General features: G+C 43.8%; 1 protein-coding gene across 1 annotated transcript in view; it reads left to right on the forward strand.

Moving 5' to 3' along the window:
- The window catches only part of plxnb1a (plexin b1a), a 119,485-nt gene that overhangs the window by 81,196 nt on the left and 19,477 nt on the right, over window positions 1-18,812 (forward strand). The window contains exons 14-21 of the mRNA XM_061736800.1: window positions 1,529-1,622; window positions 1,737-1,906; window positions 3,129-3,280; window positions 4,909-5,014; window positions 8,102-8,238; window positions 9,879-10,052; window positions 13,508-13,718; window positions 13,794-14,036. Coding sequence (XP_061592784.1) covers window positions 1,529-1,622; window positions 1,737-1,906; window positions 3,129-3,280; window positions 4,909-5,014; window positions 8,102-8,238; window positions 9,879-10,052; window positions 13,508-13,718; window positions 13,794-14,036 — 1,287 coding nt within the window. The remainder of the gene's footprint in view (window positions 1-1,528; window positions 1,623-1,736; window positions 1,907-3,128; window positions 3,281-4,908; window positions 5,015-8,101; window positions 8,239-9,878; window positions 10,053-13,507; window positions 13,719-13,793; window positions 14,037-18,812) is intronic.

The following is an 18,812-nucleotide window of genomic DNA, read 5'->3' on the forward strand; positions in this document are numbered from 1 at the left end:
AGATTTTTTGACTAAAAATTAGACATTTTAACTAGAAATAAGACAAATATTCTTGTTAAGATTTTGCAGTGTGGTTCTGGTCCAGTGCTGAGTTTGGAACCGGGCTTTCTGTTTCCACTGACAAACAACTGGCTCCGGGCCAGAAGAACCAGTTCCAAGGTAGCACAAACTCTTTGCTGGTTTAGAGGAAAGAACCGCTTACGTAAGCGGAGGGGGTGGAGTTATTAAGACCAACGGCAATAGCAAGACTGGGAAACGGAGACATTTTCAAATAAGAATTAATCTGGATGCAGCAAAGCATCATGGGAGGAGGAGGAGACAACTTGTCTTTTGGCATTGGATCTGCGGTTTTCTCATCACAATGAACTGGCCTGAAGCCAGAAGCAATAATAATGTAAATACTTCAATAATAATAATACGTAACTGACGTTTGCAGTGATGTAATGACGTGGCTCCCCTTAGCACCCGAGCTGTGGAAAAACCAACCGGTTCTCAGCTGGTTCACAAGTTGAGCAAGTTGTGAACCAGAACCAGCACTGGAACTGGTTTGGTGGAAAAGAGATATTTGTGCAGAGTCCAGACTGGGGCCTCTTCAACTCCAGTCCTGGAAGGAAATCTAAACCATGCAGGACGGCCGTACCCGAGGTGCCCTGGTCTTCAGGTCTGGAGGAGTCTTCCTGAACTGGACTTTAGCTCCATGAGTTCACTGAACGCCGTTCTTCCATGGACATCCTCCTCGTGCTAAACTCATGAACAGATGTCTCCAGGTCCATTGACGTCTTCGATACGTTGGAGGTTCTTCATTGGCTCTTCTGGACTTTGTGTGTCTCTGGAGTCCTCTTGGATGGACATCACTTCTAAGAGGAAGAACTGTGGACTCATGGATGTCTAAACGCTCCTTGCTCTTCTTCTGTAGATCAACTACGGAGAATAGTGGTGGTTTTGGTTCCAGGTGGGAGTTGGACTCTGTCAGGGCCGCCCTTGGTGCCGTTTCTGTCTAGAACCTCTATGGACGGCAGCCAGTAAGGTGGAGGAGGTCCAGTCTGGCGGGGTCGGGATATTTCATCTCCACCTTTTGCAGATGATGTGCTCCTGTTGGAACTTGATCCCCCCTGGCACCATCGAGGAGCCCAAGGCTGGGGGCGTCTTAAGACCTCACTTATATTTTTTTGTTCAAAGATATAAAACAAAGTTGATACTAAAATTGTTTGTTCTCCTTTTTTCCAAATGAGAATCGATAAAAAATCGAATCGTTAAGCAGAATCGAAAATGGAATCGGAATCGTAAAAATCTTATCAATTCCCATCCCTAATCAGGGACGAGAGTCTATAGGTCTGAGACGGACGAGGGTCCAACTCGCCGAAGCAGCCAAACCAGACGCTGGGACTCTGATTAGTGATCATTGTTCGTACCGCCACCTGTGGTCGGGAGCTAATTTACCCCCTAATTAACCGGTGGGATTTGAGTCAGATGCATCGAGTGATCCAGACCTGCGTGGTGACGGTGTCGGGTTTCCTGTCTGTTGCAGTTCGTTTACTCCCTCTCCATGGACGAGTATCCGGCCACCATCAACGTGAGGCGCAAGAACCACTTCCTCATCGACAGCGCCGAGGATCTTTACGGTGAGTGTCGCTGTCGGCTCGCGTGACCCTCCTTCCCTCTGTCCTCCCCTCCGCCCTCCCCTCCATCTTCACCTCCGTCCTCCCCTCCGCCCTCACCTCCGTCTCTCGTTCCAGTGACCCTCTTCAACTGCTCGGTGGGTCGGTCCGACTGCAGCCGCTGCCGGACGGCCGACCCCAAGTACGGCTGTGTCTGGTGCGGAGGCGCCGCCGGCTCCCGCTGCGTCTACCGAGACTCCTGCAGCGACGAGATCAAACACTCCTGCCCCGCCCCCGTCATCCACCGCGTAAGTTTTATTAGGGCCCGAGCACTTGTGCCAAGGCCCCATTGTATCTGTAGGAATTTTTTTTTTTCCATTTTTTCCTTTTCCTTATTTTTCAGACGAAATGAGGGCCTTTTTGCCCCCCTAAACGTGCCCCAAAAGTCACCAAATTTTGCACGCAAGCCAAGCCTGGCGAAAAATTTGATATTTAATGGTTTGCATTAATGGGCGTGGCGAAATGGCTCAACAGCGCCCCCTAGAAAACTTTGCGCCTCAAGCCCCACAATACGGTTTGTCGTAAATGCACGAAAATCGGTACACACCTGTATCATGTCGCAACTTAAAGAAAAGTCTCTTGGCGCCATGGCCGAAACTGAACAGGAAGTCGGCCATTTTGAACATTTTGAATTAATCGTGTAATTTTGGCACAATTTATGCCATTCCTTCGGCAGTTAATACGGCCCAAACCGTAACGTGCACCCAGGTGTGTTATACATCAAAATATGCGTCTCCATCCTGCGACGACGCGCATTACTTTTCTCTTTCAAAAGCGTTACCGTGGCGACGCTATACGTCTTCTGATTGGTCAATATTTGATAGTCCCTATTTTCTGGCATAACTTTTGAATGGTTTGACATACAGAGTCATGGGTGGTGTCATCGGACTCGGTTTTGACTCCTTCACCATAATTGGTGCAAATTAGCCCCGCCCCTTCATCTGATTGGTCGATATCTGATAGTTCCTACTTTCTGCCATAACTTTTGAATGGTTTGATTTAGAGAGTCGTGGGTGGTGTCATCCGCTAAATGTCCAGGCCTGAAGAATCTACATACAAGTCATACGAGCGCTTCCACTGCAGCCTGAACGTGCACAAGGGTGCGAGGGCCTGTTCATCGCTGCTTATCACACACATCATCCGAAGTCAATAAACTGACAGATCTGCCGTTTTTAATGTTTAATGATTTTGTTCCTGTCAAATAAACATATAAATAAGAAAAAAGATTTAATCACGATGGTTATTCTGGCAGCGCAGACTATGTCTAATAGGCCCCGCCCTCGGATGGACCTGGCTCTTTTTTGCTGTTTGATGTCATAACAAACAAAGTACCGGTCCTGGTTCTGTTTCATGTCTTTAAGTAAAAGAGCATCAAGGGTTCAAACTCCCGGGTTTCTGTCCTCCTGTCATCGTTTTGGAGTGTGTGTCGTGTTTGTCGTGGTCAAACATGTCACGTTTCCCTCTCTCCAGGTGGACCCGGTATCTGGGCCCATAGAGGGGGGGACGGTGGTCACAATCTCAGGATCCAACCTGGGCCAGAGAGCTGAGGACATCCAGAGCTCGGTGTCCGTCGCTGGAGTTCCCTGCAACGTCATCCACAGCAGATACGAGGTCTCCTCAAGGCAAGAACCCCCCAACCCCCCCCCCCCACACGCTTTTACTGTCACTCAGAACTGGCCGCCCCCCCATGAACCCACAAATGGGTGGGACGAGCTGACTGGACCACGCCCACCTCAGTTCAGTTGCAGCATCCTTCTAACGGGGGTAAAGATAACTAGCTTACGCAATAGGTTTGGATAGTTACTCAACTTCAATTATCTAATAGGCATGTGCTAGTGGCTAACTCGGTAACTTTAGACCAAGGCTCTCCAACCCTGGTCTCCGAGAGCTACTGTCCTGCGTGATTTAGGGTTCTTTCACACCTGTCCCGTTTGGAGCAGTTGTTCCGGAACAGGAAGCGTTTCCCCCTAAAGATCGGTTCGTTTGGTATATGTGGACACAGCAATCGCGCTCGGATGCGGGACAAAACAAAACGAGCCGAGATCTCCTAGGAGAGGAGGTCTCGGCTCGCTTCCATTCCAGACCTGGAGCGGTTGGTTTTTTTTATTTATTTATTTTATTTATTTTATTTGTGAGAACATAATCGACACAGCAACCAAGACTACTCCCTTCTCTCCTATTGGACGCGCCGAGATGTCGTTACAGCGCGGCACGGTGAAATTAAAAAATGTTCAATTCGGGCAGGCAGGCGCCGCGCAAACACCGCGGCAGAGCGGTCCGCTCTTGCACCAGTAGCACATAAATGAATGGGATCGCCGGCGGCGGTCTGCGCTTTGCGCCCTCTCTGTGAAAGGGGCTATAACCATTGTTGTTTTTCCCGGGGTACGGAAGAGGAAACTCCTTCCGCGTTCATTTCTGACCAATGAGAGAACAGTTGGTTTGCGCATGGCAATTGTTAACAGCTTTGAACCTCTGCAGACGGTTGCCTTGTGAACACAAACTCCACATACGAAAAACGAAACAACTGTATCGATTTAGCCCCTGAATCGGAACAAAACAAACGGGCCACAGGTCTGAAAGCACCCTTAGATAGTTCCCTGCTTCCACAAACCTGATTCTAATGAATGATCACCATCAGCATGTCATCAAGGTGACACAGCCATCTATCAGGGTTGTGCTGGAGCAGGAAACACGAAAACATGCCGGACAGTATCGAGGACCAGGGTTGGAGACCCCTGCTAACTGGATAACATTGGATCGGTATTTAGCTTCAACTAGCTAATAAGTCTAAACTAGTGGCTAACTAGTTAGCTTTAGATAGGTATTCATCTTTGACTAGCTAATAAGCCTAAACTAGCGGCTATCTGGCTATTATTAGATAGTTGGTATTTATCTTTGACTGATATAATGTTAACTAGCAAAAGCTTTCCTGCACTCGGAGTGTCAAAGTTTCACACTGAAGATGTTTGCTGGAGGGTTTGTGTTCAATACGATGGATTACTCTGATTGGTGAAGAAATTCTTTCTGAAGAGTTTTCTGAACTGATGAATTTACAAAGGGATTAAAGAAAAAAACATTAACCAATCAATGGGTATACCGGTAAGTTGGACTATTCAACATAGCGGTCGATGGAGAGTTACTGCCCTAGTGGTCAGTTGAGGAGCTGCTGTTTTCTTCTGGTTTAGTAAATTGGTTGTAGCTCCTTCGGCACGGCTGCAGCACATAGTGAGGACTTGGTGGTGTCTTGCAGGATAGTGTGTGAGACGACGAGCAGCGGCGGAGAGAAGAGCGGCCACGCCTCCGTGAAGGTGAAGGGCGGAGGCGTCGGGCTGTCGCGGCAGAACTTCAGCTTCCAGGTAAACTCACACGTCATCAGCGTACGCCCACGGATCTGGAGCAATCTTTAAAACGTGAAAACTGCTCCCGGCACACGTTGTTCCCGAAAGCTGGGAGGGAATATGTCAAAAATCATAAAGATACTGCACTTGGTGACAAGTTTTTGATATTTGGCATGGTGTTAGTTATGGACATAAGGTTTTCAAAAACCACTGTAAACAAATCTGGACGGCCCCCTAGTGGCCGGTTTGCAGAAAATTCAAGATATCACCCGCCGAAAAGGCCAAAGGTCATATCTCAGCTTCTCTTAGTCCTAGATTGTTGTATATTGTCACTTTCTCTACTTTTCTGGTGCTAGGAATTGAATTCTGAGATAAATTTCCTATTTCAAGGTCATGTTGAAGGTCAAATTACATTTTCAAGGTCATTTTTTTGCCCAAAAAACTCTAGAATTAAGTCACATAGAAATTATATTTGGCTCTAGATCCTATTCCCCCCCCAAGCAATGCAATTTTCTGTTTATTGGACCGGTCACTATCGCTATAGTGTCAATAATCTGATTGGGTGAGAACAGTGGCCTTCATTCATTCATTCATTCATTCATTCATTCATTCATTCATTCATTCATTCATTTTGTTTGCAGTGGTTTTTGAAAACCATATGTCCATACCTAACACCATGCCAAATATCAAAAACTTGTCACCAAGTGCACGATTTTCATGAATTCCCTCCTAGCTACCGGGAATAGATGTTTTTTTGTCTCATCGTAGCTTTACATCCACAACACGTGAAGATCTGTTGAGAAATTAGCTCTCCGTATAGAAAGAGAAACAAAACAGCATCTCGCCGAGCAAACCGGTCGTCTAATCACTTCCCCTGATCAGGAGAACTGGGTTACTCCAATCAAATATAAGCTGCTTACTTAAACGCCCGTAAATGCTGTTATTATTTACCGAAAACTTCTGCAGCTGTGCAGCGGCGGCAATTAGACGAGCGGCTTCGGAGCGAGGGGCATCTCTGGGGCTTTTTCACGCTCGCTTCAAAGGCGCTTTGAGTCGTGGCTTGTGCCCCCCCCCCCATAATGGTCCTGGGGTGTGGACCCCGACAGAAGTGGCCATAAGAATAATTAGTAGAAAACAATATAGTCATCCTTCAAATCCATTATTCCTTCAGTTAAAACTGTTGAAATTTCCTGAATTAGTGGACCACAGAATTCTGCAAATTATGTGGAAAGCTCATAAGAAAATGTTGCGGATCAATATACAGAAATATTGAATAAGTATAACTTAAAAGGGACAGAGATCTTTAAAAAAAATAATAAAATTCAGGACAAAATTAATGGAATGTTGTGTTTCTGTAAAAGGTATCAGTTTATGGAACAATCTGGATACAGAAGCCAAAGAATGCAAATCAAACATTACATTTAAAAGAATAATAAAAGCTAGTTTGATGAAGAAATATCATGATAATTGTTAAGTTAGGTGGGTTTTCTTTTTTTCTCTCTCTTTTTAGCACCATTGTCATATTTTTTTTTCTTTGAATCAAAAAAGAATACGACTATCTGTGTTTGACGACAGCTATTTTGTGTTTTTATTTTTATTTTTTTTATTAAATGAAATTTATTGGAAAGTATTTTTTTTAAATTGTGTAATTTGTAATTTTTTTCTATTTATTATTACATTAATTTAATTTAGATTTTCTTAGGAAAAAGGGACAGATAAAATAAGCTCAGTCTTCTTTCTGTTCCCTTTCATTCAAGGAAAGAGATTTGTTGTAATTATATTGAACTGTTTTGTTATTCTTTTAATGAATGGAATAAAGAATAAAAGAAAAAAAAGACCCTGATGGGGGTCGGGGTCCCCTGGTATTCTCAGGAATAAACGCCTCCTTTGAAGAATGCGGCTCGACTCTGATCAGATGCAGTCGCTTACAAACGTTTGGTTAAGCAAAAAAAAAAAAAAGCTGTTTTTTCACTAATGATAACTGTCCAATTAAAGAAAGAGCAGCCCCCCCCCCACTCTGAAACTCGTCTTAATTAGGCTTCACTTGTGTCGGCAGCTCGCGGCTGCACAATAAACCCGCCAGCTCATTAACATAACAGTAAAAGCGCTGTCACTTTAATTAACCGTCCCGAGTGACGGGCAGATGAATTGTTGCTCCAGCTGACCGAGACGCTCCCAGTTAGGGATTCCCAGAATGCCCCTGTGTTTTATCCACCTATAAATCGGCCCTTCGGTATGGGATTATTGATCGGACCTTTTGATTTGTCTCCGTCTCCTGCATCTCCGTTTCTCCGCCGCTTCAGGGACCCCAAGCTCTGCAGCATCTTCCCCCACCGAGCTAGATAATAAGGCCCTGTTTACACGTAGCAAAAACGGTGGTGTTTTCATGCGTTTTGGCCGTTCGTTTACATCGGAAACGGAGCTCAAAGTCTCCAAAAAACATCATTTCTAAAAACTCCGGCCAAAGTGAGATTTTCAAAAACTCCGTCTTCACGGAGGGAAATATTTAGACATTTCGGCTTCAGAACGTCACATTATGCGACAGAAACGTCACCAGCCTCATGAGTGCGACCTGTGTTTACAATTTGTTTGGCCACCGTCAATATTTTCTTGTATTTTACCTGTTTTATATATTAAGTCACACTTAAAAGTAACTCCACTTCTCTGTCACTCCAAACGAAAGACTCTCGTTCATCTTGGAAGTAACTGGAAGTTACTCGTGTCATTTGTTGATGTTTTTTTCCAGGATTCTGATTGGCTAGCATGACTTTATCTTCTCGTTACACTGCCCCCTGTAGGTTTGGCTGCTCATAGCACCTTAACAGCTATTTATGCGGGTTCGTGTAAATGATTTATGTAGGTATTTTTCAAAACGTAGAGGGGGAAATATCCATTTTTGTAAATACCCGGCTATGTGTAAACGTGGCCTAAGTCTAAACTAGTGGTTAACTATTTACCTTTAGATAGTTATGAGCTGACCGAGACGCTCCCAGTGAGGGATTCCCAGAATCCCCCTGTGTTTTATCTCCCTATAAATCGGCCCCTCAGTATGGGATTATTGATCGGACCTTTTGATTTGTCTCCTGCATCTCCGTATCTCTGTAGGACCCCAAGCTCAGCAGCATCTTCCCCCACCGAGGCCCGAAGGCCGGCGGCTCGTCTCTCACCATCCGGGGCCGGAGGCTGAGGACCGGACATCCCAGCGAGGTCGCCGTGCTGGTCGGGGGGCTGCACTGCCTCGTGTAAGTGGTACACCATGCGTTTATTTATATATATATACAGGACTGTCTCAGAAAATTAGAATATTGTGATAAAGTCCTTTATTTTCTGTAATGCAAAAATGTCATACATTCTGGATTCATTACAAATCAACTGAAATATTACAAGCCTTTTATTATTTTAATATTGCTGATCATGGCTTACAGTTTAAGAAAACTCAAATATCCTATCTCAAAAAATTAGAATATTCTGGGAATCTTAATCTTAAAATGTAAGCCATGATCAGCAATATTACAATAATAAAAGGCTTGCAATATTTCAGTTAATTTGCAATGAATCCAGAATGTATGACATTTTTGCATTACAGAAAATAAAGGACTTTATCACAATATTCTAATTTTCTGAGACAGTCCTGTGTATATAGATACTCTTTTACAAGAGAGTCCTGGCCAAGACAGGCAGCAGCACAAACACAAAGTTGCCCAAACCAACAATAACACAACAATTAAAAACAAATCAGAAATACAATTCACAAACAAAATCAGCAGTCGAAGCATCTACAGCCAGTCGTACTTGCTTCCAAGTCTTTCAGAAGAACCTTAAAAGCATCAAGTGACACCAGATTGTTCCATTTTAAAGGGGACCTATTATGAAAAACAGGTTTTTTCTTGCTTTAACATATATAAAGTGGTCTCCCCTCAGCCTGCCAGCTCAGAGAAGGAGGAAAACAACCAAATTCTGCAGTGTCTGTACAGCCGCCCGGATGAGCCGTCCAGTCTGATGTGGATCTACGAGCCAATAAGATTCTGCGTCCGTCATTATGTAACGACGGGAGTGATTTACATAGGTTGGCCTCCGATGCGTGAAACCACGCCCAAAACTAACTCCGCCGGCCGGAGCTTCCTCCATTTTTTGTAGCGGTGTATCACGTCATTCAGGCAGCCAATCAGCACAGAGCCTCATTATCATAGCCCAGCCCACTCAGAATCCTGCATAGATAATAAGGTTAGAGAATGGGAAGATAAAGACATGGGTCAGAGGCTGAATTTCTAATTTATTTAGCAAAAACAATCAAAAGCTTGTTTTTAAGACATTCAAGGCCCGTTTAAAATAGGTATTAGATGCCATAATAGGTCCCCTTTAAGATTTTCTGCACCTCATTCCAAGCAGAGGGGGCAGCAGAGCTGAAAGCTCTGCTACCTGGTCCAGTGTGGACCCTCGGTACAGTCAATAAAAATAAGTCCTGCGACCAAAGATTCTGCCTCCCAGTGCTTTTGTGAGAGAGATACCTCCCCAAATAAGCTGGAAGCAGGCCAAGAATGGCCTTATAAACAAAGACATGCCAATGATAAAGTCTACGGGTGGCCAGAGCAGACTATCCGACCCGGGCAGACAAAGAACAGTGGTGAGTAAGAGGTCTAAAGGACATGGCCATAGTCAAACACAGACATAAAAGTCTCTTTTTGGAATAAAAGGAAAAAACAAGCCTTATTTCTACAATAAAAACCCAATTTCAGCATCAACTTCTTGACTAGATGCTGAATATGAGGCTTAAAAGATAATGAATCATCCATTAGGAATCCAGGATGCCTATATTGTGACACTGTCTCCATTTCAGAACCTTGAACAATAATAATTTAATTTAATTTCAATCCTCGGACAGGCTGAACATCCAGGAGGATCAGATCAACTGTCTGACCAGAGGCAGCAACAGAACGGGGCAACACAACATCACGGTGCGCTTCGGTGGAGCAGAGCGCCATCTGCAGGGCTCCATGTACCGCTACACCCCCAACCCCAACATCACCGCCGCCGCTCCGGCCAAAAGCTTTCTGAGGTGAGGACCGGGACCGGGATCGGGTCACCGGAACCTGCTTTTCAGATGATAATAATTATAATAATGATAGTTAATTAATAAAGTCGTCTTTATCTGAATCTGAAGTTAAATTCTGCACAAGGAAATTGTCATTATTGACATCGCGGGTTATTTCTAGATCCGGTATGTGTTCACAGCTCGTCATACGTTGATGTACGTTGAAACGTACATCATTGTTGTATTTTTTCACGCCACTTCCTGCAAAAAGGGAGGCAACGTCATTCCCCCGGGAAACTAGTCGGTTTGAATTTGTTCTCTTATTCGTGCTTTTTATCAGAGATTTTCATGAAAGATTACTCAGCGACACACACACAACTGTACAACCCACACTCACATATTATGAAACAGTTTACTGTGAACAAAGTTTTGGAGCTGATTTCTGATATCTAAACGCGATATATAAAATGATATATCTCCAAAAATAAAGTATGAATTCCTTACAAATACATTTCCAAAGACTTCTGTTACTTTTTTCCATTGACAGTTTTGAGGGATCTAGTTATGGGTTTTCTGTATTTAGAAAAATATGTGTAAAATTAAAAAATGATTAACATTTTTTTGGTAGTTATTTGCACTTTTTAGCAATTTATTTAGTTAGTATGGACTTGTAACATCCAGATTATTAAAGATTGGCTTATATGGATTGTTTTGATGCATAGCAAATAAAAATACTCCATAAAATGGCAGTATAGCATGCAGAAATGTAAACGTATGCTTAGTTTCTATGTTGTTCTATGGTGGATCATAAAGGGTAAGACCTGGGTTAAGGAACCTGCTTTTCAGATAGAAAACCAAATGTGACACACTTTATTCATGAGTCTTTATTCACACCTGTTACCCGGTTTCCACACCCGAGTCCGTACGGTAGACTTGTAGTCAAGACCGTCTAAACCGAGACCAAAACAAACCTAGTAATGTCCTGATCCTGCATGATTGTAGAACATCATCCTGGTTCAGCTAGTTTCCATATGAGCTTGATTTCAACTGCAGCTCAATAACACAGAGAAGTGGATGATGATGTTGAACTCACTATAAATGTTTCCATCCATCAGCTGAGATCAGATCTGTGTGGCGACTGCACTACCGCTATTTCTACACTATTGGAGGATTGACTCCAGTGCTTTTAAGGATTGACACGACTACTAACTAGTCCCAAAGTCCTCTAGCAGAATAACCAGCACCAACACCCCCCTCCACCTCAGAAAAGTCATGAATAGTAAATGTTACTGATTTAAGTTGGACTGAATTTGGAGATGAAACCTGAATTTTAGATATTAAAGATACAATTATGGCCTTGAAATTACATTATTTACCATTATAGTAATCAGATTACACCGTATATCAGCATCACTGAAATGGACCTGATGCTTAATCAATCACAACGATATGCAAATATTATTCATATATTTATTCAAACAAGGCCATTATAAACAAAAAACTGTAATTAAATACAGACACACATGCAGATGGACCAAAACATTAAATCAAATGCAAAATACAAATATTTTACAAAACTGTACATTAACAAGAGGAGGAACTGCTGATCACCAGATTCTGTCACCTTGGTGGCAACGGCATCTCAGTTATCCGAGTCCGAGACAAGAGCAAGACCACAAAAAAGTGGTCTGGAGACCAAGACGAAGTCTCTACAGAGACCAGAGTTTAGCGGCAGCTCAGGTGTTTGTGCTGCAAAGTTTTATTGCAACAACAGACCCACCTTCAAGTGAAGCTAGATGTCGAGTGCCGTCAATCATTACACGGTCAGATTAGAGGTCTGTTTTTCTCTCCTCCGCCTCACGGTAATGCACATTAGATTAGATCAGATTGTCCTTTATTTCTCCCTCAGTGGGGACATTCGCTTTGTGCAGCAGCAGTACACACAACACACACATGCAGGGAGAGTAACAAAAAAGTAAAAAATATATAATTGCAAAATATAAACAGTATATACAGTAATCCCTCGTTTTCCGCGGGGGGTTACGTTGCAAAAAGTGAAATCCGTGAAGTAGCAACCTTTTTTTTTTTTCTTTACAATTATTATACAAGGCTTCAAATTGCAGAGATCAGCCCCGCCCCACCGCGACCCGATTAATTGGATTTGAACGGAAGAAAATGAAAAATGATTATGAAAAAAATTACAAGAAGTACAGTAAGACAAATTGTGACTGGCGTGTATTTCACTCTTCTGACTGACGCTGCATCCTGACTTTACTCCGCTCTGTAGCGTCTTTTTCTCCTAAAGCCCGTGAAGGTGTGTTTTTTCAAGAGAAGAACATAGTTGGGGCGGCAGTAGCTCAGGTGGTAGAGCGGGTCGTCTAATGATCGGAAGGAGGTTCGAATCCCGCTCTGTCCCAGTTTGCTGTCCTTGGGCAAGACACCTTACCCACCTTGCCCCGTGTGAATGTGTTCGAATGTGTTTGAATGTTGGTGGTGGTCGGAGGGGCCGTTTGGCGCGATATGGCAGCCACGCTTCCGTCAGTCTGCCCCAGGGCAGCTGTGGCTACAAATTGTAGCTACCACCACCAGAGAGAATGTGTATGAATGAATAATGATCTCTGTAAAGCGCTCTGGGTGCCTTGAAGGGCGCTATATAAATCCAAGTCATTATTATTATTATAGTTATGGGTCGTTGTTGTTGCTCTTTTTTTCTTCCGGGCAAAAAGATTCTTATAAACCGTCATGCCACCATGGATTATATCTGAGACTGTAATGAACGATTCATCAAAGGCTCCCGTTCTTGAGCTGCTGCTGAAGCTCATTGGCCGTTCTCAGCTTGTTGCTAAGCAACCAACGTTATTGACACAGGAAGGGAAGAAGCGGGGAGACCGTTTAGCCAATCAGAATGCAGAACACGATGCACAATGCAAATCCGTGAAGCAGCGAGACGTGAAAGATGAACCACGTTATAGCGAGGGATTACTGTACATTGGAATGAAAAACTAAAAAGTAGTGCAGTCCGGGGAAGGAAGGAAGAAAGGAAGGAGCCCGAAAGAAAGAAAGATAGATAGATATGAGCCAGAAAGAAAGAAAGAAAGAAAGAAAGAAAGAAAGAAAGAAAGATATGAGCCAGAAAGAAAGATATGAACCAGAAAGAAAGAAAGAAAGAAAGAAAGAAAGAAAGAAAGAAAGAAAGAAAGAAAGAAAGAAAGAAAGAAAGAAAGAAAGAAAGAAAGAAAGAAAGAAAGAAAGAAAGACTGCATTTAGACTGACTCACTGTTGGCCACTAGTGGTCATCCTGGGAACTGCAACATGTGAGCTTCAGTCCAGACGTCTGAAAGTTGGTGCTGGTTCTGACTGTATGTTTGTGGCAGCAGTTCTGCTCTGTGAGAGTTTGAATTAAATTAAAATTGAATCTGAAGAAGACTGATAGTCGGTAACTTGAAGGTGACCTGATGTCTCTCCGTTTCCCTCCACAGCGGCGGCAGAATCATCCGGGTTTCCGGCCACAACCTGGACGTGGTCCAGGAGCCCAAGATGCGTGTGACCCTGAGCCCCCCCGACGCGCTGCCCCCCCGCCGGAGGAGGAGCCTCCGCAGGAAGAAGGAGGGGCGTCTGAGCGGCGCCCAGAAGCGGTGGCGGCGCATCGTTCCCAGCTGCCCCGGCGGAGCGCTGTGCCACGTCCGACACGTAGGTTAGGGGTCCGGGAACGCCGGGGGGTCGCTGCCGCGGTTCCCCGCCTCACTCTCTCTCCGTCTCCCGCAGTACGAGTCGCTCTGCGCCGTCAACAGCTCCGCCCTCATCCTGTGCCCGACGCCGGCCGTGGGCCCGGAGGCCGGCGGCGCCGCCGTCAGGGTCCACTTCCTGCTGGACAGCCTGCACTTCGACTTCAACGCCGTGAGCAGAGTGGCCTTCAGCTACGAGCCCAACCCGGAGCTGTTCGGGCTGAACCGCAACGACCCCAGCAAGCCGTACCACCACAAGCCGGGCAGCATCATCTCCGTGGAGGTGAGTCCCGCTGCCGGTACCAGAGCCGGTTAACCCTTTAAGACCGGCTGGAGCGCCGGCGCTCCCGGTTGCATATTGATTTTCAAAATGTACAATTACAACCAAATGAAACAGAGCAATAATTATTTTTGCATCCTAAACAGGACGAGTTACACTTAGTACCGTATTGGCCCGAATATAAGACGACCCTCATTATAAGACGACCCCTGTTTTTCAAGACTCAAGTTTGAAAAAAGACTTTTTGAACACCAAATTCAATTTTTATACATAAAATAATTACATAACATCTGAAACAAATGATTATGTAAGGGATAATGCCCGACGAGGTGTACATTAACATAAATATATGGACGACATGGCGGCGTGAATGGTTTGCCTCCGCGAAGTCCATATATTTATGTTAATGGACACCTCGAAGGACATTATCCCGCTTATACCAAGGTCACTTACCAAAAAATATAAATATTAAATCAGTTATTCATGCTTTAATGTGTTTTCAGTTGAAATCATTAGTTTTATAACAAGCCACAGCTGAGCGGCTGAGCAACTATTTAATATCTCGTCAGTTACAAAGTTTTTTAACAAGCCATAACTCAGTTTCCTTGGTAACACCTGAGGGTCTGACTAATACCTGGAACCATCACTACCGTCCCATAAGGTCCTTATGCAACAGAGACACAGTGTTGATTCTGCAGTAACTAGGACGGACCTGAGATAACGACTTAGCAACGGGAGATATTCTAGTCCGCTCAGCTATTTTCTTTTCTCTACTCTTCTGCATCCCAATCATCAAAATTGTTAAATTCACCAAATAAATTAAAATAAATGACAAAATCACTCATGTCTCCGTCCTGCGGTAGCCGGCTCTTCTTCTCTGAATCTCCGTTGCCGTAGTTACCACCTGGCAGTTGATCCAGCGATCATGATATGATATTAAAGATGATATTAAAGATATCGGGCAATTTGACCAAACTTGTTTTCTAGGTGTAGATTATTACTTTTAATGTACACCTGCAATCGAGTATTCACACAGACCGTGGAGGAGACCTGAGCTCACTGCAGGGCCCTCCCGGGGTTGGTAGAGGGAGCAATGCCCAGGACTGTCACTTAGGTACTGGGTGACAAAATGAGGAAAAAGAAAAAAAAATCTGGATAAAAATATTAGAAAAATATAAATCATAATCTTGAAGTTTGCATCATAACTTTTCTCCAGATTGTTGCTACGTTTCTCCATTTTCTGTTATCTCTTCTCTTTTCTTTCTTACCGCTATTTTTTTATTTTTCTTCTCCGTGAAAGGGGTTCGCTTTGGCCTGGGGGGTTAAGTTCAGCATTCGCTTTAAAGATATCTGGCTCCATCTAGCGTTGTGAATGGGTATAACGTCTAGACCCCGAATGGAAGACGACCCCCACTTTTTCAGTCTTATTTCAATGCAAAACACCGTCTTATATTCGGGCCAAGACGGTAGTAGTGGCAGCAGAATTATATCTTGTATTTATACCTTGTATTTAGTTTGTCCCAGGGTCTTATAGTCCGGGAGCCGAGGGGGGTAACCCGGTTTCGTCGGTAAAAGTTTTTTTCTCAACTGATTCTTGTAGCTTGGGGTCATCTATTAAGAATTCCAGAGGGTGCCCAGTGATATCCCTTGAGCATTTTTTGTTATTAACCCCTTAATGACCGAAACACTAAAAATCCACCCAAAATAGACTTTTATGGCATTTCATGTAAAAAGCTTGATCTAAATTCATTAAATTTGATTTTACAGTGTTTATCCATGATGGTGGACATGTACAGTATATGTGATTTCACATTAGACCATTTTAGATTTTAACCCCTTCACACCTGAAACACCAAAATCCCATAAAATGTGAGTTATGACATTTTGTGCACAATAATCAATTCAAACGCTTCAAATTAGCTTTCTATATATATTTATGTTTGAATGTTTATGTTAATGTGGAAGTCATGTACAGTGTATGCTCTGTGATTGTCCTATATCAACTGTACAAATTTGCCTGTGACCTCAGAATAAGAATCAAAGACAATAAACAAGTTTAAAGGAAAGCTGCTTGAAGGTGGGCCCTCTTGACATTCTCTAAGAATGCTTCCTTAGTTGGTGGTAGTGCAGCTAAGTTTGGAGCAGATGTATGTCCTTTCCCATTCTTTTTTCCCCAAGCCAGCAGCCGAGTGTGTGACATGTCACTGCTTTTCTGTATGCCATAACAGGCTGATATGAAGGCAGTGGCTTGGTTGATGACTTTTTGGAATGGTGCATCCATGTTTCCGATAGCCGATAATTTGTACCCAGCTTTCAGGACTTTGACCACAGTGCCTTTTCCCAGCCCATAGTAACATGCTACTGTGTCACAACCTGATAAGGCATGGGCTGGTAAGATGTGTTTGACAACTTGTGGATGCTTGGCCAGTGTTGATTTGATGTCCACTATTGCCCTTTCCTGACTCGGGGATTCCATTGTGATGGATACATCTAGTCCTGCCTGCTGATAATGGTGGAGGAGTAGCACAAATACATCTGTGTCATCTGAAACCACTGATATTTGACGAGCTTCTCCGGCACACACCAGGACTTGATGAACAATGATTGTGTCAGCTTCTTCCTGATGGTTCTCTAGATCATGTCGGACCCTTCTCTCTTCCATTGTGATCTCAATGGGGCATGGGTCCTCCCCTGTCACCACCAACTTGTGTAAGCTTGTGCTCTGTAAGTAGAAGAGTCTATCATGGACTAGGTCCTCACAAATCAGTCGATTGAGTTGTTTTTTGTTTTCACAAAAGGATAACACAACCTTCCGGGCTGGGAGCTTTGTTGACAGGAGAAGATGGTGCTTCTTGGTGACCCCTGTCTCCCTGACATCTCTGGTGACTGACTTTGTACTGAAATCATAGTACCTGTCAAAGATGAGGTAGACATCACTGTATGCCAGATATGAAGTCAAACGTGTTTTGACATTTCTGATGAAATCAGCTATGGTGCCATTAGCTGGCCAGTGGATGGTCCACAGAAGGGCTGATCCATCAATGACAGTAACATTTGCATCACCAGCATTCCTCCTGGAGATTTCCACTTGGAGTGACTTCTTCAGTGTCGACTTGGCTTTACAAATCCACATTCCAATCTCGGTGAACATAGAAGTTGGTACGGGTGCCAGCTCAAAGGCGAGGACATCCTCCACGTGAATATCACAGTCACTCGATAAGAGTACTATGACCCTTGAATAGATGGCATTGAGCTCATACACTTTGGTGTCTCCCACTTGGATGGATTTCACTGTTGTAGCCATCGTCTTGACTTTAGATGGGATGGTCTTATAAAATCCCTCTGGCCAGGTGTTTTCAAAATCGGCTAACATTGACTCCCCAATCTTTACTGCGCTGTCTACGTTGACAACTGGTGGAGCTATTTTCCCACTGCTGATGCTGACAATGCTCTCTCCTGGATGTTCGCTGGGATGGAGTGGATGGAGACAGGTTTCAAGTTTGTTCAAAAGTCCAGTTCTGTCCTTTGAGTCAGCTAAGATTCTTGACTCTGCTTCCTCCTTGTGATACAAATGAGGAGTTGAAGGATCCCCATCCTCTTCTTCCATTTTTGCCAATTCTGACTCAATCTTACAGCAGCGATGACGACTCAGGGCCCAGGTCTTCAGTGCCTCTTGCTTCAGGGTAATCCCAATGATCCCTCCTGCACTGTGGCCATACCTCATTAAGGTGGACTCTATGAACTGGTCAGTCCACAAACCATTCCATAGTCCAGCAATGTGTCGTGTCACATGTTGCCCCTGGAGAAAATAACTCTGAATATAGTGTAGCTTCTCCATGGAGCGAAGGTAGTACAGCCCATACCTGGCATAGTTGACATGGCCAGCTGCAAAGTAATAGGGAAGCATCTTCCGGAAGGTTGTCATATGGAGAAGCCAGTCACCCTCACGTTCAGCCCGGATGAATGACATCATCAGCAACACAGGTTTCACTAAAACCTCAATCCATAGTTTTGCGGTCGTACTCTGACTTGCAATGTGATCCAAGGCTCTTGTGAATTCCTCTGCATTCTGAAAATTGCCATCTGGGATCACACTCTGTAAGACTACCTCAGCCATCAACCGCAGGGCACGTACATTCTGGGGGAACTTTTTCCCACTCAACATCTTGGCAACTCCTCCAAAAACATCTGACATGGCATCAGATAGTCCACTTTCAGCTAATAGTGAACCTATAGCTCCAACAAAACTCATCAAGGCATGCATCCCCCCAAGACATATTTTTTTTTTTTTTTGGGGGGGGGGGGGGGGCCCTAGACACCCTAGACACCCTAGACACCCTAGACACCCTAGACACCCTAGACACCCTAGACACCCCCACACACTGTAGGCAATCACGCATGTTTGAATAAGTACATTTTATGGTTTTGATTTGAATATTTTTTGCATGAAATCTCTTAAACCATATTTTTGGGGGAATGTTCTGTGGATTTTTTGTGTACAAGTTGCTCAAGATGGAAGGCCTGAAGGCCAGTTCCCCCAATCCACTTTGTAGAAAGCATATCTTATGCATTTGATTTGATTTCTGTACATACATTTTCATAATGTCCCAATATCTCACCAGGATGTTGGTGTTTGGTGCATGAAGGGGTTAATATTTAAACATGCATAACACTGTACATATCCACTTTTGATTGAAAAAGTGGATATTGATTAATTTAGATCAAGATTAATCAAAATTGATTAATTTAGATCAAGATTTTTGCATGAAATGCCATAAA

Source organism: Cololabis saira, chromosome 12 (genome assembly GCF_033807715.1).
Source record: "Cololabis saira isolate AMF1-May2022 chromosome 12, fColSai1.1, whole genome shotgun sequence".
NCBI lineage: Eukaryota > Metazoa > Chordata > Actinopteri > Beloniformes > Belonidae > Cololabis > Cololabis saira.